Genomic DNA, 23,175 nt, shown 5'->3' with positions numbered 1-23,175 from the left:
CTGTGATGGGAAAATGGTGGTGATAAACAAAGTCCCTTCCGCCATACTCCACTAGGTGGCTTGCGGAGAATAGATGTGGATGTAGAATTTTAAGATCAAGATACCGTACTTAATCATTTTAATTCGGAAGCAAACGTAATTAATAGTAATGAAAGAAAATTAGACGACTATAAAGAGAAAATTTAAAAAATTGCAAGCAAAGCTGAAGCAGATTCTAATATTTGAAAAGCTACATGAAATCTATATTTGTATATTTTGTGAGCATATTTATTTATTATTGAAGCTCGATTTCCACTTTCCGAAATAAAATCTGTCGTGAAGAGGCCGAAGATCCAAAGACGAAAGAGGATTAGGCTTTATCTTTGGTGAATAATGTATCTCGCATATGTTGGAAGGTGGGATGTGGATTCAAACTGTGGAAAACAACGGTGACAGTCTCACGAATCCTATCCTAATACGTTTTTGTAACGTAATTTAAGACCACACAAATATGACCGAGGTTAATTTGTAGTGAGAGAAGCATTTGTCGACTTTCCTTGTATATAATTGGGTGGTGTCAAGATGCCGCTTCTGAAAGGTGATTTATCGAGACATCTTCAACGAAACAAATAAAAATTTATTTATTGCATTTACGGGTAACCATTTACTCACAACAACTGCGTTTCAAAGACAAATTTGGATAATGATTAGGTAGGAAAATGACATTTCTCAGTTATTGACTTGTTCTTATAATCAGGCACGTAATTTTTGTTGCTAGGACATTTTGTACAAAGCATGTACAAAACTATTTAATAAACACTGTGGCGCGCCCACAGAATTTAATTGTTCGTTGGAGCGAGGGCGCCGTTAATTGTTGCGTTATTCGCACACACTGTGAATATAGAATGAGTGCTAACGGGACAGTGTTGATTCTGTTCAACCTACATCGTTTCATCTTTTGGAAAGATAGAGTGAAATGCCTGAGCCAACTTGGGTTTTTAGTACACTTCATGGTAAATTGTGAATTCTTTTTCTGCGTCGTATTGGTGTCGGCATCGTATACGTAGCACCATCTGTCAAATTTAGTTTATATAGGACAAGTCCAGTCCCTACAGTATATGGCACTTAAATTCGGATGTAAATGTATGAAAATAAGTAGCGTAATGCCCCATAGCATATTATAGTGATCAAGAATGTATTAGATCATGACTGATTTGTATGTTGGTGATTTAAATAAAAAAACGGATTTATCAGTATATTATTTTTTATAGGTGATATGGAGGCCATTATTAAAGATGCCCTTAACACAATAACTTTCAAGGCTGCTGGAAAGGGCGGTGGTGGCTGTATAAACGAAGGCGAAGCATATTTTACAGATACTGGAACTGTTTTTGTTAAACAAAATAGGAAGTCTCAGGTCAGGTGCAGACTTTACTTTCTTCTTAAAGAGTATTCTTTACAGTGCATTTTATGGTATCTGGTGAAGGCTATGTAATCACATTACAGTACATTTTCTAATGTATGTGATTGAGGCATTAGGCTACAGGAAGCACAAGGATCAAATACTATCCTTCTCTTTCTGCTTATGTAATCCCCTCTTAACTGCTTTTTCTAATGACATGCTATTTGCACCTAAAGAGCACATATTAAGTCTCTCAAGTAACCATTTCTCTCTTATCTGGATTCACATAGATCAGTGGTTGATTAACTTTTAGTTTAGGTTTTTGCAGTCTAACAAAACATTCAGTGAACAGCACTGACAAATATTGGAAGTATTGTTCTTGAAACAAGTTTGCTATGTTCTCTAGTAATTCTTTTTATTACTATTAATGGTTTCGACAGATTTATGCTGTCATCACGACAGTAAATAATCTTGAATGAAAATCATATCAAAATCAGTTGCGGATGAGAATAATTTGACACAATGTCAACTGTATATAAGCTATTGGAAACACCATGTGACAGCTGAAAAGGTAAGTGTGAGGGGTATCAAATATAGGAACTGTCTATGAATATGAAATGTGACGCACATTATAGCAGTGTAAAAACTCCTTTAAGTGTAGGTGATGAAAATTTGGAGTGGAAAGTGAGGGAGAATAAATTGGAAATAGGATTTTTTTCTGTAGATCTGAACTGATTCTGTGCCATATTAACTAGAATGGGATTAATGGATGTGGGGGGGGGGGGGGGGGGGGACAGAACTGAATCAGTGTCATGGAATCTGGATTTTATTACGTGCCAGGTAGCAATTATGGCCAATAGAAATTGTGACAAGCTAAGGAGCCAGGGAGTAGTTGGAGATGACCGAATCATTTATGTGTCAGTGCTTGTTGAATTATTGCCAAGCCAATCACAAGTAGCCTACAAGTTTATGTACTGTTTGGGTGTCATATTCTGATCAGCATGTAACATTGATTCATATTATTGTAATTCTTGAAAGATGCTTTTTGGAAGTAAACATTGAAGAATATGGGTATCTTTCATGCGTGTCAAAGAGAAAGTTTCTTGCTTGACTAATTACTCCCAAGAATTTGCAAAGACAACACTAGTGTCTGTTCATTCAGACTAATCAATTTCCTTATTTTAGTTATTTAATAGCTTAAATGTTAACTGACCTCAGAGAAAATATATGTCATATTCATTTGACTCAAGCTCTAGAAGGAAAGAAAAAGAAACATTGCAGTTGTGACAGAACACGCTTAGTTTACTTCATAAAACTGGAAAAATATCTCATAAATGTAATACAAGAGCTATTAATAGCCTCATTCTCTGCACGCTGTCAGAAAATGACGTGCAAAATGTTCTGTGTCATGGAACTAACAGATACATTTGATGCCCTGAGAGCCATAAGGGCATAAAGCACACTGTCCTCTATTTTAAGACTGTAGCATGTGGGTCAATCCATATGACGTGGTCCAGTGATGGTTGCTTGACTATTTTTAAATATTTTAATTTTTTTATGTATGATTGCCCTATATTTGAGAAGTTCAGAACAGTTTTTTTAAATAATTTATCTTGCACCTTTACTGGGTGGTAGCCATTTTTATTTGTAGGCGTGCAACGATTTTTCAGTCTGGAGACATTAGCGAAAATTTGAATAACACTTCACTGGGTTAAGTTACAACATTGAAATTGACATGATTGTTTTTAGAAAAGTGTCCTCTACAGCATTGTCTGTTACACAAAATACCCTAAATTCAAAAATAACCAGTCAAAATGACTTCCAAAGTTTGGTATCCAAATTTTCAAAAATCAACTTTTTAGGCCCAAAATGTCTGTTTTTTTTTTTCCTGTAGTTAGATATCATACACTACTAGCCTCATATAGAGCAAGAACACTTACAAATGTTTCCTTAATTTTTTATGAATTTTTGAAAATTTTCATTTTTTTCTAAAGTTTGGGGCTAGTTATGTCAGGTGGGACTGAATATAAAAATGATTTTTGCTCAGTTTGTACACATATATGATAGCACCATAGGCCTACTGTAAAAATTTCAACATGGATGTATACAAACTAAATACAAACACATACAGATACACACCACAATCCCAAACCACACAAAACGACGACATAAAACCACCACAAAATTCCCAAGTTCCGCTACACTTACATTATCGACCTACATAGCTCAACTGCAATTGTCGATACCACAAAATAAAAACCAACTACTCCAAAAATTATAATCACACCGTAACTATTGATACCACAAAACCAACACCCAAAACAACAAAAATTGGAATCTGACATTTCCCTTGACCTGTTTAGGTCAACAACAGCTCGTGATACCAAAACACACATAGCTATGTCAACAAATAGCAATCGGTCACTTCCTATGACCTATCCAGCTCAAATACAACTGATGATACCAAAAAAATTGAAATCGAATACTTTTCCCTAAGATACATAAATCAACCACAAGTGCCGATACCAAAACATCAATCACCAACACATGCAGTAAATAACACTGACCCAACAACACATAAAAACGCCACCGAACATCATAACACGCGAACAATAGACCCAAAAAAAAAGTTCATGTACCATAAAAAAGTTCCGGCACTACATGCTAACCCCCAACGCATATTCTGCTTGCATACGCCGCATTTCGCTATCTCCGTCACAAGCCCAAAAAGTTGCAGAAACTTAATGACGAACAACGTGTCGTTCCCCATTTCAGCCCGCAGGTGAGTGCTATTAAACTTATAAGTCATATCCATACCTAACAAAAGCAGCCACAAATTGAATTAAACAACTTACCACACGACAAACAGCCAACCAATAACATCAGACGACACTGCAATAACATAAGCACAATGGAAACTTAATTGTTAACTCACTGAAACTAATTTCCATTCTTCTATAACAGTCATGACCAATAAATGCACACTTCAAGCACTGACACCAAAATTAACCCAATACACCACCAGAGGACACCACCAATCACAACAAGACGACATCTACAAACACAACACACTCATAAACTAAATGCCGCACCATCGTAACATCACACACACAACACCCTTACGTCACGGGTCAAAGCCAACGGGTGGGATCGGATGCCCTTCGTTGACCCCCTGAATGCAAAATTGGGAGGTCAAAATTTTGTGACCACTGCCCTAAGTGGTGTATTTTGGCCGGATCCTGAGGGACACAGTCCATATGTATTTGTTTATATCATCAAAATGTCAAACTGATGATTACAGGTGCAAAACTCAGGGATCTTAACTACAAAGAGTTACTAGGTTTAATGGTCTGTGACACTAACAGTTATGACTGCATGATGAGTTTGTGTAATAAATGCCGCCCTGGTAAGGAAACCATTATTGAATTTTTTCACGAATATGAGGAGGAAATGCCAGGCAGTATTACCCTAAAACAGTGGGTCACAACTGACAGGGCAGTAGTTAAATCTCAGGAAGAGTACTTGGAATCTTTAATTGATAATTTACAAAAACCCAAAAGTCACCACTACGTTTCTAAAATCCAAAGTAAGTTTTTGAAGGACAAAAAAGCACAACTTCATGAAACTGAATGCATAGTGCTAGCTGATTTTCCAGAAGATTTTACATTTGTGATTCAGGATGCAATACAAGGGTACCACTGGGTCAATGACCAGACAACAGTGCATCCATTTATTCTCTACTTTAAAAATGAGAAAGATGAAGTTTGCACATCTTCAATTTGCATTCTAAGCGACTATTTGGAGCACAACACTTTGGCTGTACATGTGTTTCAAAAGTATGTAGTAAATTACATAACAGAAAATTTTCCCAAGGTTGAGAAGCTGATATAATTTTCAGATGGAAGTGGTAGTCAGTAGAAGCACAAAAAGAATTTTTCAAATCTGTGCAACCACAAAGTAGACTTTGGGTTGGAGGCTGAATGGCACTTTTTTTGCATCTTTTCCTGGTAAAAATGCATGTGATGGAGTAGGAGGTAGGACATGTATGTCTTTTGCAAGGATAATATTAAAGGCATTACCTATTTTCTAATCAAAAAAGAAGTGGTTCTGCATATGAAAACAACACTTCAAACCAGATTTGACAACTGTATAGCAATAAAAGGAACAAGGCATTTCCACAAATTCCTGGGCATTGCAGGAAACTTAGTTTGATGCTATGTAACATCGGAAACCGAAATTTATGAGGATCATTGTGTCAGTAAAATAACATCTCTGTCTTTAACATTGAATGACATAGTGGCATGTGTCTATATGATGGACAGTGGTGGCTTGCAGAAGTTGAAAGAATAAGTTTGGAAAACAATGATGTTTTTGTGCATTTTTATCACCCTGCTGGCCCAAGAACATCATTCAAGAAATCTACTAGTGACGACGTTTGGATCATCATCATCATTTAAGACTGATTATGCCTTTCAGCGTTCAGTCTGGAGCATAGCCCCCCTTATACAGTTCCTCCATGATCCCCTATTCAGTGCTAACATTGGTGCCTCTTCTGATGTTAAACCTATTACTTCAAAATCATTCTTAACCGAATCCAGGTACCTTCTCGGTCTGCCCCGACTCCTCCTACCCTCTACTGCTGAATCCATGAGTCTCTTGGGTAACCTTGCTTCTCCCATGCGTGTAACATGACCCCACCATCTAAGCCTGTTCGCCCTGACTGCTACATCTGTAGAGTTCATTCCCAGTTTTTCTTTGATTTCCTCATTGTGGACACCCTCCTGCCATTGTTCCCATCTACAAGTACCTGCAATCATCCTAGCTACTTTCATATCCGTAACCTCAACCTTGTTGATAAGGTAACCTGAATCCACCCAGCTTTCGCTCCCATACAACAAAGTTGGTCGAAAGATTGAACGGTGCACAGATAACTTAGTCTTGATACTGACTTCCTTCTTGCAGAAGAGAGTAGATCGTAGCTGAGCGCTCACTGCATTAGCTTTGCCACACCTCGCTTCCAGTTCTTTCACTATGTTGCCATCCTGTGAGAATATGCATCCTAAGTACTTGAAACTGTCCACCTGTTCTAACTTTGTTCCTCCTATTTGGCACTCAATCCGTTTATATTTCTTTCCCACTGACATAACTTTCGTTTTGGAGATGCTAATCTTCATAGCATAGTCCTTACATTTCTGATCTAGCTCTGAAATATTACTTTGCAAACTTTCAATCGAATCTGCCATCACAACTAAGTCATCCGCATATGCAAGACTGCTTATTTTGTGTTCACATATCTTAATCTCACCCAGCCAGTCTATTGTTTTCAACATATGATCCATAAATAATATGAACAACAGTGGAGACAGGTTGCAGCCTTATCTTACCCCTGAAACTACTCTGAACCATGAACTCAATTTACCGTCAACTCTAACTGCTGCCTGACTATCCATGTAAAGACCTGTAATTGCTTGCAAAAGTTTGCCTCCTATTCCATAATCTTGTAGAACAGACAATAACTTCCTCCTAGGAACCCGGTCATACGCCTTTTCTAGATCTATGAAGCATAGATACAATTCCCTGTTCCACTCACAACACTTCTCCATTATTTGCTGTAATCTAAAGATCTGGTCCTGACAACCTCTAAGAGGCCTAAACTCACACTGATTTTCATCCAATTGGTCCTCAACTAATACTCGCACTTTCCTTTTAACAATACCTGAGAAGATTTTACCCACAATGCTGATTAAAGAGATACCTCTGTAGTTGTTACAATCTTTTCTGTTTCCATGTTTAAAGATTGGTGTGATTTCTGCTTTTGTCCAGTCTGATGGAACCTGTCCCGACTCCCAGGCCATTTCAGTTACCCTGTGTAGCCATTTAAGACCTGACATTCCACTGTATTTGATGAGTTCCGACTTAATTTCATCCACCCCAGCCGCTTTATTGCACTGCAATCTATTGACCATTTTTTCCACTTCCTCAAATGTGATCCTATTTCCATCATCATTCCTATCATTCTACCTCGAAATCTGAAACATTACTGATCGCATTTTCACCTACATTGAGCAACTCTTCAAAATATTCCCTCCATCTGCCCAAGGCATCCACAGGATTCACCAGCAGTTTTCCTGACCTGTCCAAAATACTTGTCATTTCCTTCTTACCTCCCTTTCGAAGACTGCTAATTACACTCCAGAATGGTTTTCCAGCAGCTTGACCCATAGTCTCCAACCTGTTTCCAAAGTCTTCCCACGATTTCTTCTTTGATGCTGCAATTATCTGTTTGGCTTTGTTTCTTTCTTCAACATAACTTTCTCTGTCTACCTGGGTTCTGGTATGTAGCCATTTTTGATACGCCTTCTTTTTCCTTTTACAGGCTGCCTTGACTGTATCATTCCACCAAGCTGTTTACTTCATCCTACTTTTACACACTACTGTTCCAAGACATTCTTTAGCCACTTCTAGTACTGTGTCCCTGTACCTTGTCCATTCCTTTTCCAATGACTGTAATTGACTACATTCAACTAACTGGTACCTTTCTGAGATCGCTGTTATGTATTTGTGCCTGATTTCCTTATCCTGAAGTTTCTCCACTCTTATCCTCCTACATATGGACCTGACCTCCTGCACTTTCGGCCTCACAATCCCAATTTCACTGCAGATTAAATAATGATCAGTGTCATCAAAGAATCCCCTCAATACACGTGTGTCCCTCACAGCCTTTCTGAATTCCTTATCTGTTATTATATAGTCAATGACAGATCTGGTTCCCCTGCCTTCCCAAGTATATCGGTGAATGTTCTTATGTTTAAAAAAGGAGTTTGTGGTTACTAAGCCCATACTGGCACAGAAATCCAAGAGTTGTTTCCCGTTCCTGTTGGCCTCCACATCCTCTCCAAATTTACCCATAACCTTTTCATATCCTTCTGTTCGATTTCCAATCCTGGCGTTAAAATCACCCATGAGCAGAACACTGTCCTTGTCCTTTACTCTAACAACTACATCACTGAGTGCCTCATAAAAACTATCCATCTTATCTTGATCTGTCCCTTCACAATGCGAATATACTGACATAATCCTAATTTTCTTCCTAGACACTGTCAAATCTATCCACATCAGTCGTTCGTTTACGTACCTTATTGCAACTACGCTGGGTTCCATTTCTTTCCTGATGTAAAGCCCTACACCCCATTGTGCTATTCCTGCTTTGACTCCTGACAGGTAGACCTTGTATTCTCCCACTTCCTCTTCTTTCTCACCCCTTACCCGAATGTCACTAACAGCTAAAACATCCAGCCCCATCTTGCAGCCTCTGCCAGCTCTACCTTCTTCCCAGAGTAGCCCCCATTGATATTAATAGCTCCCCATCTCATTACCATTTGTTTGCCAAGTCGTATCTTAGGAGTCCCTGGTTTGTCAGAGGTGGGACTCCGTCACCTCCAAAGGTCCGAGGCATTTTGCTCTGATTGTTGCCAGCATCATATTTAAAGTACCAGGGAAGCAGGTTGCTAGCCTTACTTGCCCCGAGTCCCATTGGGTTTTACCCCTAACGGCTGAGGGACTAACCGGTGGATTTGGTAGTCTTTGCCGTATGAGCACAAAGGTGACCACGACTCGGAATATATCCGAGATGCCCAGCCTTATTCCAAAGTAACTGGTATCCTGACTGTCGGAACCACTTACTTGGCCACTCATACGTTGCCCATGGTTCATGAACTAGGACATGACTACAGGAACCCACACCATGAACCACAACGTTTGGATACCAATGAAAAATATTTTAAGGAAACTTTCAGTCCTTGAACTTACCACAGCAACTGGGAGGTCTTATTTTATATCACAGAAGCTGTCTGAAGAAATAAGTGTTCTTAACATTCACCACCAGGTTTAGGAACAGTCGCATCTCAGAGGATGTTAATTGAAAAATATTTATTTTAAGTATCTCAAAATAATATAAATGTTAATTTCAGTGATGTTTCCACTTTTTGTATATAATTCAGTACCTTACTTCAATAATAATTGATTATATCTCGCCAATATCACACAAGAATAGGCAACGGCCAAAAGATCAGTTATAGAGTAATGTGAATTATGTCCTCATTTTCAAAAATTCATATCTTTGTTCATAGTCAGATATCAATGTTGAAATTTTTACAGTATGTTGCTATCATATAGGTGTACAAACTGTGCAAAAATCATATTTTTATATTCAGTTCCACCTGAGATAACTAACCCCAAACTTTACAAAAAAAAAAAAAAATGAAAATTTTCAAATTTCAAAAGTTCATAAAAAAATTAAGAAAACATTTGTAAGTGATCTTACTCTATATGAGGCTAGTAGTGTATGATATCAAACTGTAGGAAAAAAATAGTCTCTCATAAATCACTTCACTAAAATGCAGATTTTTGAAAATTTGGATACCAAACTTTGGAGGTCATTTTGACTGGTTATTTTTGATTTTAGGGTATTTTGTGTAACCCAGTGCAGAGGTATTCATATTTTTGCTAACGTCTCTAAACTGAAACATTGTTGCACTCTTACAAGCAAAATGGCTGCCATTCAGTAAAGGTGAAAGGTAAAATTATTTTAAAAACTGTTTTGAACTTCTCAATTATAGGGTAATCATATATCATATGTTAATCTTAAAAGCGAATCAGTCAGCTTTATCAGTGCTGTATCTGTACCTGTACCTGTTTATATGAACATTTACGAAAAACTGTCTCACTGCTATGCACTTATGTAAGGGTCCAAAGCATAAATTGTCATTCGTGTAGGAACTCTCACACTGGCTACACTGATGTCCATTTTCTCATAAAAGCTGGAAGTCATTAAGGAATGTCTCACCATAATCTCATGTTACATGATTTCAACATTCCGGAGTGTGAAATGGGCACTGAGGATTCCATAACTGTAAAGAGTGTTACTGACCTCACTATTAAACCAAAAATTGATGTTGTGATAACAATGTACATTTGTGATGATGTTTTCAACAGATTGTTGGGAACCGTTGTTTAAAAAAACTAATTTTTCGGTGGAGTTGTGGGAGGTCACCATTTTCATCAAGTTGTGAGGGAGACCACAATTTGTCATTTCCTCACAGTTTGCAGTTTCCGAATTTGTCTGTGGAAGACAAATATCAACCTTGAAACACACAGACTTAACAAAACTACAAGGTTTCAAGCCTGAAGTGAACAGACAGTTTTATCTGAACCTCCAGCCAGAAAATGTGTTTAATGAAAATGATGCTAATGAGGACCATGAAATGATGGGATAGGTCATAATTGTGTGTGCATTTAGTACAAGTTCTTTATGTTCTGATTTTAATTTCATATTAATTGCAAACTACCCAACAGTATAAAAGACACTACTGCCACTAGCCTATACATGAAAATTTTGTGGATTAACATTAAGATGTTCCTAAATGTTAAGTAAAATTTCACAACATAAATTGAGTGCATTATTTTTTTATAGAACATATAGGATGTTGAGACTTGGTTAATTAAAAAAATAAATAAATAAAAAAGTCAGACCTATGAGACTTGTAGTTTGCATACAAATTTGATTTTCACAAATATGTATTTTTCTCAAAACTTGCCTGAGGGTAAGTCAGTTATTATCCGCAAAGTAGTTATAAAATTTTATTGCAGTCAAATAGGAAACTTACAAGAACATTATTTTTCGACATAGTCTCCTTGTGTTTCAACACACTTGGTCCATGGTTATACAAGCTTCCTGATGCCCTCATAAAATAAGATTCTTGGTTGAGCTGCGAGTCAGGAATGCGCCGCTTCTTTCACTGCTTCGTCCGAGGCAAATCAACAGCCCCTTAATGCCTTTTTGAGTGGACCAAACAAGTGATAGTCAGAAGGGGCAAGATTGGGACTATATGGAGGATGATCCAGTACTTCAAATTTGAGTTTCTGCAGTGTTTTAGCAGTGTAGGCAGCAGTATGTGGACGGGCATTGTTGCGCAACAACACACCACCTTTTGACAGCAATCCTTGGTGTTTGCTTCGAATTGCAGGCTTTAACCTGACAATAAGCATCTCATTGTAACATAAACTGTTTATTGTTGCATCCCTTTCCCCATAATGTTCCAGTGCTGGACCTTGTTCGAATGGTTGGATCTTGAACTTTTTCTTGCATGTTACTCTGCCATTTACTCTCTGCCTCGTAATGATGGGTCCAGGTTTTGTTACCAGTAATGATCCTGTTACCATAGCGATCCAAATGTTTTTTGCAGATGTCCAAGCGCATTTGTTTATGCAACTCTGTGAGTTGTTTTGGGACCCATCTTGCACAAACTTTATGAAACCCAAGTCTGTCGTGGATGATTTCCTAGGCAGAACCATGACTAATTTGCAGACGATGTGCCACTTCGTCAGTAGTTAATTATCTGTCTAAGAGAATCATTTCACGTGGATGCTCAATGGTTTCTTCATTTGTGGCGGTGAACGGTGGTCCAATTCCTTCATCATGTGTAACACTTGTGCATTGTGCAACCATTTCGGAATTTTTCAGTCCATTCGTAGACACTCCGTTGCGGCAAAACACTGTTCCCGTACTGTATCGAAAGTCTTTGTTGAATTTCAGCCCCTGATGCACCTTCCGACCACAAAAAAACGGATCCTAAACATTGCTCTTCTTTGGTGCAAATAGACAACAGAGCAGCCATGATGAACAGCATGGCAGTGATAATGGAACTAACCTAGCAGCTTGAAAATTGCAAAGATATAACAACAAATAAACAAAGCATGCGTCATCAATGTAAAATGACAGTACTGCCAAAATAAACAAAAATATAACTTAATTGCTGATAATAATTGACTTACCCTCGTAATCAAACTGTAATCAAAGTATGATCATCCAGTGATGTCACATGAAGAATGGAAGTAAACTATGTATCAGAATCATAATTACTGGCAAGTCAGAGTATTTTGTGACAAGTGTCAGAAAGAGGGCTCGGAGGCATGTTTCAGACATTACAGAAGCATTTCATTACTGCACAATGAAGCTTACTTGCCACTTACATCTGAGTAGAATTAAAGAAAGACAGTGTTTAGTATCTGTGTTCAATATACCTTATTGTGCAGAGAGTGAACTGTTTCATTTAGTTGGCAGAATGTAATCTTGAATGAAAATCCTATCCAAAGCAGTAGTGGATGAGAATCATTCTAAAATATTTGAAAGTTACTGTACTATGATCCTTTGCTGCATTTGCTAGGAAATCACACATCGAGCAGTATATAAACAATGCATAAATCAATGAAATGGCCAACATTGTCTTTCTTCATTTGCTAATCTATTGCTGTCAGTTATGACCCAAAGCAGAATGATTTCTGGATCATGATTTAAAACTGGGTTTGAGATTAAATCGTATATGACAATATTTGATGGTTACATTCCTCTGTTTGGTGATTTAAAAATTCTCTTTCAGTTGGTTCGAGAATTCAAAGAATGTCACCACTGAAGAAATTGCATTTTGTTTTTGTGAATGAATGAGAGGGGTGTTTGTTCATTTATCAACACATTCAGTGTACTTTTAAAACTGGGACAGCTGCCTTATTTTAAGTTCGAACAGGAGCATCTTGTATTTAGGAAGTTTGGCAGCTGATGAATTGCATCTAACTCAGTTAGAGAAGTCTCACTTTATAGATGCTTGATAGACTGAATTTGGCAGCTGAAAATCTATTAGCCCATCAGCAGTGCACTACGGGACAAATGTGGTGGTAGTATTTTGATGCGAGACGAACTATCTTTGTATCTCCTTTACTAATACTCATTGGACAAAAGTGAAGAGAGCAAGGAGAAGTGACAAAAGAATGGCATTCGCTTTATTTGCTCCAGTTGAATCCGTTTCCAGTTGCACTTGTATGTGACATGACAGTAACCATAGTGGGTATGTGGGCTTGTGTGTTTGAGTAGAGCACTTTCAAAACAAAATCTGATGCTTATCCATAAAAAAATATTAAAAAGCATGCATTTAACACACTATAGAATGACAACACAATAAAAAAAAGTGTCACAAATAAGAGTTGTGTGGCAGATGAGATCCAATTTCTTGATTCTAGTATTGAGACAACCAAAAATAAAGGAAAATGATTAGGCATCAGTTGCAATGAAGTGACTGGAAGATAATGGAAATGAATGTTAAATAAGTGCTTACAAAGCACTGAAGTGTGTGTCATAGCCATGAAATAAATTATGAAAGCCATTAAATAACTGAAGAAAGTATCTAGTTCTCTTGATTCCTATATGTTCTTGCAAGATTTTTAAATCTTTTGCTGCTCCCATAGGATCCCTTTCAATTATCTTTTGGAGTAATTTGTTCCCATAAGTTTTATGTCCTGACACTTGGATTTTGGGTAGCAACAGATATGTACAAAATAGGAAATAAGTATTGGTAAATGATCTGTAAAATCAGATCTCTATTGTTCCATCAAGCAGTTTCAGAAACATTTCGGTATGTAATGTATGCTATTCGTACACAGTGTTTCGATAATGATTAATAAGAAAAGTTATCCTCTTGATATCCCAAGTGACCTTGCTAAGGCCTTTATGAAGATACAAAAGTTTCGTTAAGGAGACCATTGAAGTGTTGCGGTACAAACGACACTTATGTGGCTAAGGCCTTAGCTTCGTGACAGAAAAGATGACATCATATCAACAGGAGTAAGACAGCACATCAAATGAGCAAATACCAGTTCTACGTTGTTTATTTGCCCCTTTTATTTGTATTTTGCTTCCCCCACCAAACAATTGGCTTTTCGTTTTTCCATTTTTGATTGTGAACTTCAACACCCGTTTTCCAATATTTCCTGTTGCAATAGGATTAAAACTGATGAACCACTTATTGATGAATTAGAGTTGTCAAACTCAGTTCACACAGTCTCCTCCTCTGACCACTGCAGGGGTTGAACAAAAATATGGAAACACCAAAACCACAACACATTACTATTCCTAATACAGAGTAGGAAAAACATAGACATTCAAAACAGCTTCCCCTTGCCTTGGAATGGATAAATACAGGTCCTATATCATGCACTTATACCATTATACCTGCAAAATAATGGCAAGTTTAAGTAACAATGTAGGGAGGTGGATAGTGGTGATGCACCCTTCTCTCTGAAATAGAACCCAGAAGTTCAGTAATATTGAGATCTCAGGCAGAGGGAGATGTGACATTTGTCGTGCTCAGTGCTGGATGATGCAAGCTGTGTGATCATGGGCCCTGTTGTCTTTGAACACGGCATCACCATTGAGGAACAAACATTGTACCATGGGATGGGTCTGATCAATAAAAAGGGTCACATGTCCTTGGCAGTAATGTGTCCTTGCAGAGTATCCACAGGGCCCATGGACTTCCACAATTTGGCTGCCCAAATCATCACTGGACCATGTCGTATTTCACTCTTGACAGTAAGCATTCTGCATCGTAGGTTTCAGATGGTGTATGCCAGATGTAAGCTTGGCCCGCTGTTGGCAACAGTGTGGAACAAGACTCATCCATCCAAATGACTTCCATTGCTCAATAGCCCTGGTTTTATAGATTTGGAACCACATTTTCGCGTACGAGCATTTGCATCACTGGTGTGTCATTTTCAAATTCCAATGCATCCTGCAATTCCCAGTACATAGAGCTCCTTCCATAATGTTTTGAATTTGACAGGGTTCGCATGTGCGACATTCAGTTCTGTGGTGATTTTTGCAGCTGTCATCCTCTTATTTTCTATCACAGTCTTCTTCAGTGAACATCTGTCATGATCACTCAGCACACACTTTCGTCCATGTTGGGACTTAGTGGAGGATGTTTTTCTGGTTTCCCTGGATGTGGAATAAATCTTCGATATAGTACCTCCTGAAGCAAACACTTTGGCTGCCTTGATTATGGAAGCACACACTGTATAAGCACCAACGATTTGCCAGTGTTTGAATTCACTTAGCTCTAACATGATGCACTCATGACTTCAAAGAGCACTGTACTGATGATGACTGTTACCCACTTCATCAGGAACTGTCAGAAATGTGAGAATATAAACTTTCATAAATATTACTTAGAGCAGCATATGGAAGCATCTGCAACAGAAAATGTATTTCAAAATAAATCCTTTACAATAGCAAGCACACACTGACTACCTGCAGATAATTTTAATCTGTTTACAAATCATCTTGAACCTCTGTAGCTCTATTTAACAGTAAAAATAAATAAATAAAAGGAATCATAAGTGCAGATGTTATGATACAGTTTCTCTTAAAAACTCTTCCCATAAGAATTTATTGCAGTCAGTAACATTATCATTCAATTTTAACACCTTACTGTAAACTTCCCAATTAGGCTAGCTGATAGCTCAAAAACAGCCATTGATAATATCTTTACAGAAAGCACTGACAAACAAAATTATATTGCAAAATCAAAAGTCATTGGCCTCCCAGACCATGACTTGCAATCCTTATGTTAAATGTTAAACTTTCAGGAGGGCAGTCAGTAAACAAAAAATTGATTACTGCAGGAAACTCAGCAAAATCATGAATTCTAGTAACATATGCAGTGCTCAAGACATAAATGAAAAATACAAAACTTTTATCAACAAGATATTAACCTTATTTGAAAGTTGTTTCACCCCAAAAGTACACTAGATTAGAACATGAGAAAAGAGTATTGTACAAGTGTTTCAGAAGACGAAAAGAAAACTGAAAGAAACAGCCTTGATGTTAATCCTATACCTCATTATAAGACACAATGCAAAATATTCAAGACAGTAATACAGGAATCAAAGCAAATGCATTACAATGAAATTATAGTCACACTGGGTAACAAAATAAAGGCAGGAGGCATATCACAGACCTTGCCGAAGAGGGGTGTCTAGCATGCATCGGGAATACGGATAGCGTACCATAGGTGCAACCACAGTGGATGGGGACCTATGGGAAGGCCAGAGAAACATGGTTCCTGAGGAGGGACAGTTGCCTCTTCAGTAGTTGCAGGGGCAACAATCAGTGTGATTTTCTCATCTGGCTTGTAACATCAGCCAACATGGCCTTTCTGTGCTGGTACTGCGAATGGCTGAAAGCAATGAGAAACTGCAGTTGTTACTTTTCCCAAAGACTTGCAGCTCTAGGTATGGTAACTGATGATGGCATCCTCGTGGGTAAATATTCCAGAGATAAAATAGTCCCTCATCCGATCTTCAGGTGGAAACTACTCAGAAGGATGTCATCATCAGGAAAAACAAAACATGCATTCTTTGGCCTGGCCCTTAACTTGGTAGGTAGATTAGAAAAGGGGAAATGGATAAGCTGAAGTTAAATATAGTGGGAATTCGTGAAGTTCAGTGGCAAGATGAACAGGAATTCTGATCGGGTGAGTACAAAATCAAATAGAGGTAACACAGGAGTAGGTTCAGTGGTGAATAAGGGAGTAGGAATGGAGGTAAGCTACTGTGAGTATCATAGTGAATGCATTATCATAGTCAAGATAGACAGAAAGCCAACACCCACCACATTAGTAAAAGTTTATATGCGAACTAGCGCAGTAGATGATGAAGAAATTGAAAGAAAGTATGATGAGATAAAAGAAATTATTCAGATAGTCAAGGGAGAGGGAAATTTAATTGTAATGCGAGACTGGAATTTGACAGTAGGAAGAGGAATAAAAAAACATGGACTGGGGGAAAGGAATAAAAGAGAAACCCACCTGGTAGTACTCTACACAGAACACAATGTAAACACTGCTAACACGTGCTTTAAGAATCTTGAAGAGGGTTGTATACATCTAAGAGACCTGGAGATACTGGAAAGTTTCAGATGGTAAGACAGAGATTTCAGAACCAGATTTTAAACGGTAAGATATTTCCAGCAGCAGATGTGGACACCGAGCATAATTTGTTTGTTATGAACTGTAGATAAAAACAAGAATTTACAAAAAGGTAAGAAATTGAGGAATTGGGACATGGATAAGTTGAAAAAACTGGAAGCTGTTGAGAGTTCTGAAGGTATCATAGGCAACAATTGACTAATACTTTGGAAGAGAGTGCAGTAAAAGACAAATGGATAGCTGTGAGGGGCAAAATAGTGAAGGCAGCAGATTACCATATAGTTAAAAGACAAGGCCTATTAGGAATTCTTAAATATCTAAGAACATATTGAATTTAATTGGTGAAAGGAGAAAATATAAAAAAAATTCTGCAAGCAAAAGGGAATATAAATGTCAAAAATGAGAGTGACAGAAAGTGCAAAATGGTTAAAAAGGAATGGCTAGAGGAAAAATGTAAGTCTATAGAAGCATGTATAACTAGAGGAAAGATAGATACTGCCTACAGGAAAATTAAATGGACCTTTAAAGAAGCAGGTGAATGAATATCAAGAGCTCAGATGGAAAACCAGTACTAAGAAAAGAAGGTAAATGTGGAAGGAATGTGTAGAAGGCTGTACAAGAGAAATGTAGAAAGGGAAGAGGAGGTCGATGAGGGTGATGTGGGAGATACCCTCTGCAAGAAGAATTTGACAGGGCAGTGTGAGACGTAAGACGAGACAAGACCAGACCAGACCCTTTGGAAGAATAATTTGACAGAGCAGTGAGAGATGTAAGACAAGAGACAGCCCTTGGAGTAGATGGCGTTATGTCAGAACTTTTGGTGTCCTTGGGGGAACCAGGCGTGTCAGCAACTATTCCACATGACATGCAAGATTTATGAGATGGGGGAAATACCTTCAGGCTTCAAGAAGAATGTAATAATTTCAATCCAAAGCAATCATGTGCTAACAGGTGCAGAGATTATTGATTCATCATTTAAATAAGTCATGGTTGCAAAATACTGACAGGAGAATGGAAAAACTGGTAGAAGCCAACCTCGGGGAAGATCCATTTGGGTTTGGGGAAATGTTGGTCCACATGAGGCAATACTGACCTTATGACTTACCTTATAATGTAGATTAAATGTATACCTACATTTATAGCTTTTGTAGACACACAGAAAGCTTTTGACAATGTTGACTGGAGTACAGTTTTTGAATTTCTGAAGATAGCACAGGTCAAATAGAGAGAGCAAAAGGTTACATACAGGTTGTACAGGATCCAGACAGCAGTTAAAAAGAAGGGAGTGAGACAGGACTGTAGCCTGCCCCTAATGTTATTCAATCTGTACATTGAGTAAGCAGTAGAGCAGTCCAAAGAAAATTTTGGAGAAGGAATTACAGTTCCGGGAGGAGAAATCAAAATTTTGAGTTTTGCTGACAACATTGTAATCAGATAGAAAAGGTCTTGGAAGAGCAATTGAATGGAATGGACAGTGTCTTGAAAAGATAATATAAAATGAACATTGACAAAAGCAAAACAAGTGTGATGGAATGTAGCCAAATTAAATCAGGCTATGCTGAGGGAATTAGATTAGGAAATGAGACACTGAAAGTAGTAATGAGTTTTTATATTTGGGTAGTAGAATAACTAATGTTGCCAAAGTAGAAAGGATATGAAATGTAATGTGGCAATGGCAAGGAAAATGTTTTTAAAGATGAGAAATTTATTAACATCTAATTTAAATTTACCAACGAAAACAATCAATTATTGATAAAATTATTTCATTGGATAGATAAAGAAATCTACTCATCAAGTGGCAGCAGAACACATAAAAGACTGTTGTGATTGGCAAACTTTTGGAGCCAATGGCTCCTTCAGGCAGAAGGGTTGAAGGGGAAGGCAGAAGGGTGAAGGATAAGGACTGGAGAGGTCTAGGAAAAAGGGTAGATTTTGAGAAAGTCACCCATAACCATGGGTCGGGAGACTTGCCGTATGGGACGAGAAGGAAAGACTGATTGTTGGGGACTGCATCGGATGAGATTTGAAAACCTGAGAGCTTAAAAGTGAAAGACAGAAATATACCGAAAACATTATGCACGAGTTAATAAGCGAGAGAAGCTAAGTGTATTGTACGTGGGAGAGGGTAGTGAAAATTAGACGGGAAAGACAATGAAAGATGTAGAAAACTAAAACAGAGTGAAGCAAAGAGTAGTTACAGTGAAGAAAAACTGAAATGGAAGAAATTAATGTAAATTAAGGCCAGGTGGGTGGTGAGAACCAAGGACATGTTGTAGTGCTACTTCTCACCTGCAGAGTTATGAGAAACTGGTGTCTGGGGGAAGAATCCAGATGGCGCATATGGTGAATCAGGTGTCAAGGTCATGAATCTCATGTTGTAGAGCATGTTCTACAACAGGATATTGCGAGTTGCCAGTATATACCCTCTGCCCAAACCCATTCATCCTTGCTGGCCATGGTGACCGAGCGGTTCTAGGCGCTTCAGTCCGGAACCGCGCGACTGCTACGGTCGCAGGTTCGAATCCTGCTTCAGGCATGGATGTGAGTGATGTACTTAGGTTAGTTAGGTTTAAGTGGTTCTAATTCTAGGGGACTGATGACCTCCGATGATAAGTCCTATAGTGCTCAGAGCCATTTGAACCATTCATCCTTATTGATAATTTGGTGGTAGTCATGCCAATGTAGAAGGCTGATCAGTGTTTACACATTAGCGTGTATATGACGTGTTGTTTCACACTTGGCTCTCCTTTTGATAGTATATGTCTTGCCAATTACAGGGCTATTATAGGTGGTGATAGGTGGGTGCATAAGGCAAGTTTTGCACCGGGGATGGTCACAGGGGTAGGAGCTATAGGGTAGGCAGATGGGTGCAGAAGGAGCATAAGGTCTGACATGAATATTGTGGAGATTGGGAGGGTGATGGAAAGCTATTCTAGGTGTGGTGGGTAAAATTTCAGACAGAATGGATATCATTTCAGGGCATGATTTTAGGAAATTGCTGTTTTGTGGAGGGATCAGCAGTACCGTGATTGGATGTGATGGCCTGGGAAATCTGCTTTTCATCCAGGCTGGTGGGGTAATCACGTACAGTGAAGGCTGACGTGAGAATGGAGGTGTATTGTTGTACGGAGCCTGCAGCCTCGGATGCCAAGGCTGTGTGGGAGGGAACATTTGACATGGAATGGATGGCAACTGTCAAAATGTAAGTACTGTTGTTTGTTGATAGGTTTAATGTGGACGGAAATGTGTAGCTGGCCTTCGGTGAGGATGAGATCAACATCAAGGAAAGTGACATGGAATTCAGAATAGGACCATGTGAAATTTAATTGGGAGAAGGTATTCAGAGATTCCAGGAATTTTAGCAGGTCAGCCTCACCGTGGGGGGTCCATATGGTAAAGATGTCATCACTGTATCTAAACCAAACCCTTCTTCGTTCCCCTTCAACCCTTCTGCCTGAAGAAGGAGCCGCCAGCTCCCAAAGCTTGCCAGTCACAACAGTCTTCTATGTAAGTATTGTGCCACCGCTAGGTGAGTAGCTAATTTAAATTTAGATGTTAGGAAGACTTTCCTGAAGGTATTCGTGTGGAGCATAGCCTTATATGGAAGTGAAATGGATGATGAACAGTTCAGACAAGAAGAGCACAGATGCTTTTGAATTGTGGTGCTGCAGAAGAATGCTAAAGATTAGATGCATAGGTCACATTGCTAATGAGGAGATTCGGAACAGAAATAGAGAGAAAAGAAATTTTTATCACAACTTGACTAAAGGAAAAGTTAGGGACACATTCTGAGATATCTAGGAACCATCAATTTAATATTAGAGGGAAGTGTTTTGGAGTTAAAATTGCAGAGGGAGACCAAGGGAGAAGCAGAGTACGCAGGTTCATATGGATGTGGGTTGCTGTAGTTATTTGGAGATGCTGAGGCTTGCACGGGATAGAGTAGTGTGGAGAGTTGCATGAAACCATTCCTCGGACTGAAGCCCCAACAAAAACATGGGATATAATGATGGAGGGCCTGGTAGAAACAGAGGTGAAGAGGAGAAGATAGCATTAAAAGTAAATGATACATTGGCAACAGAGTAGCAATGTTACAAAACTTTTAAACAATCTTTTAATTACTGTTACTGAGAAGATGGTGGTGTCAGTTTCAGTACATGCTGCCATGGATATACCTCAGACCAGCTATTATGAATAGCTATGGTAATGTGAATATGACTGACCCTCACTACACCAGTAAAAGAAATGTCCACCATAAAATCTTTAAAGCTAAAAAGAGCTAGTGTCAGAGACAGCAAAGGACTTGGAAGAGCAGTTGAACAGGATGGGCAGTGTCTTGAAAGGAGGCTATAAGATGAACACCAACAAAAGCAAAACGAGGATAATGGAATGTAGTCGAATTAAGTCGGGTGATGCTGAGGGAATTAGATTAGGAAATGAGACACTTAAAGTAGTAAAGGAGTTTTGCTATTTGGGAAGCAAAATAACTGATGATGGTCGATGTAGAGAAGATATAAAATGTAGACTGGCAATGACAAGGAAAGCATTTCTGAAGAAGAGAAATTTGTTAACATGCTGAAGATTAGATGGGTAGATCATGTAACTAATGAGGAGGTATTGAATAGAATTGGGGAGAAGAGAAGTTTGTAGCACAACTTGACTAGAAGAAGGGACTGGTCGGTAGGACATGTTCTGAGGCATCAAGGGATCACAAATTTAGCATTGGAGGGCAGTGTGGAGGGTAAAAATTGTAGAGGTAGACCAAGAGATGAATACACTAAGCAGATTCAGAAGGATGTAGGTTGCAGTAAGTACTGGGAGATGAAGAAGCTTGCACAGGATAGGTAGGGTAGCATGGAGAGCTGCATCAAACCAGTGTCAGGACTGAAGACTACAACAACAACATTAAGTTATAAGTGTCACCTATAATTTATTACTGGAACATGTCCCAGTAGGTTGAAATACCTCTTAGTGAAACTCGTAAGAGGAGAGTAAAGAAATACTGCCAAATTTCCATTCAGTTTCATTTTTGCCAGAATGCTCTAAAATTTTTAGAAAAGACAGTACACAAATGGCTTCATAACCATCTGTCTGCAAATAAAAAGACTGTCACAATATAAAATTTTGGCCAGTGAGGCCTTTGTCGAACACACACACACACACACACACACACACACACAGGGGGGGGGGGGTGGAACTGCAGCCTCTGTCAGCTGAAGCCACACTGCGAGCAACAGCAGTGATGGCAGTGGCAACTGGGTGGGGGTAAGGAGGATGCTTGGGCAGGGGGGGGGGGGGGGGGGGTGGAAGGATAGCAGGGTGGGCTGGGGGACATTGAGGTATTGCTGGGGAGTGCACAAGGACGAGGTGGAGAGATGGTAGGGCAGATAGGTGCAGTCGGGAGGTAGACAGTGGGCAGGGGAGAGGTTGGGGGGGGGGGGTTGCGGAAAAGGAGAGAGGTACAAAGACAGGGTGCATTGGTGGAGTGGGGGCTGTGTATTGGACTGGGAACAGGGATGGCGCTGGACGGGTGAGAAAAATGACTAATGAAGGCGGATACCAGGAGGGTTGGGAATGTAGGATATATTGCATTGTCACATTCCATCCTGGATTTTCCATTGTTTGACATCTGCAAATAATAAATTATTGAAGTCAGTTTGATTTTTAAATTGTTTGATATTGAAGAGGCTATTTACATTTACTGCAAGAATGTACTTAATCTACTAGTCAGTAAATTACAAACAGCTGGTATATGCTACAATCTGTCAAAGGTGTTCCGACTGTAAATCATTGTATCCTCACAAGTAAATTATAATACTAGAATGAAACAGGAAATGCTTCTAAATGGTTCAAATTGTGTATCTCAAACAGGAAACAAGGGTTGTTAATAGGAAGGAGTCCTGTATTAAACCGTCGTTCATCACGCAGCTGGGAATAACAATATGTGGGTCCCAAAAGACCTTTATCTTTTCTTGTGTA

At 38.8% G+C, this 23,175-nt stretch overlaps 1 protein-coding gene across 4 annotated transcripts in view; it reads left to right on the top strand.

Annotated features, from left to right (window-relative positions):
* The first annotated feature begins 352 nt into the window (after positions 1 to 352).
* Positions 353 to 23,175, top strand: part of LOC126180850 (ketosamine-3-kinase-like) — a 52,084-nt gene continuing 29,261 nt past the window's right edge. The window contains exons 1-2 of one of the 4 annotated variants that reach the window (XM_049924724.1): positions 353 to 428; positions 1,251 to 1,396. In XM_049924724.1, coding sequence (XP_049780681.1) covers positions 386 to 428; positions 1,251 to 1,396 — 189 coding nt within the window. In that variant the 5' untranslated portion in view covers positions 353 to 385. Of the gene's footprint in view, positions 691 to 1,250; positions 1,397 to 23,175 lie in introns of all 4 variants that reach the window. The other 3 variants (XM_049924725.1, XM_049924726.1, XM_049924727.1) reach the window with 3 other exon arrangements.

The sequence above is a fragment of the Schistocerca cancellata genome, chromosome 1, assembly GCF_023864275.1.
Source record: "Schistocerca cancellata isolate TAMUIC-IGC-003103 chromosome 1, iqSchCanc2.1, whole genome shotgun sequence".
In the NCBI taxonomy this organism is placed as follows: domain Eukaryota; kingdom Metazoa; phylum Arthropoda; class Insecta; order Orthoptera; family Acrididae; genus Schistocerca; species Schistocerca cancellata.
This window is presented reverse-complemented; position numbering and strand designations above follow the sequence as displayed.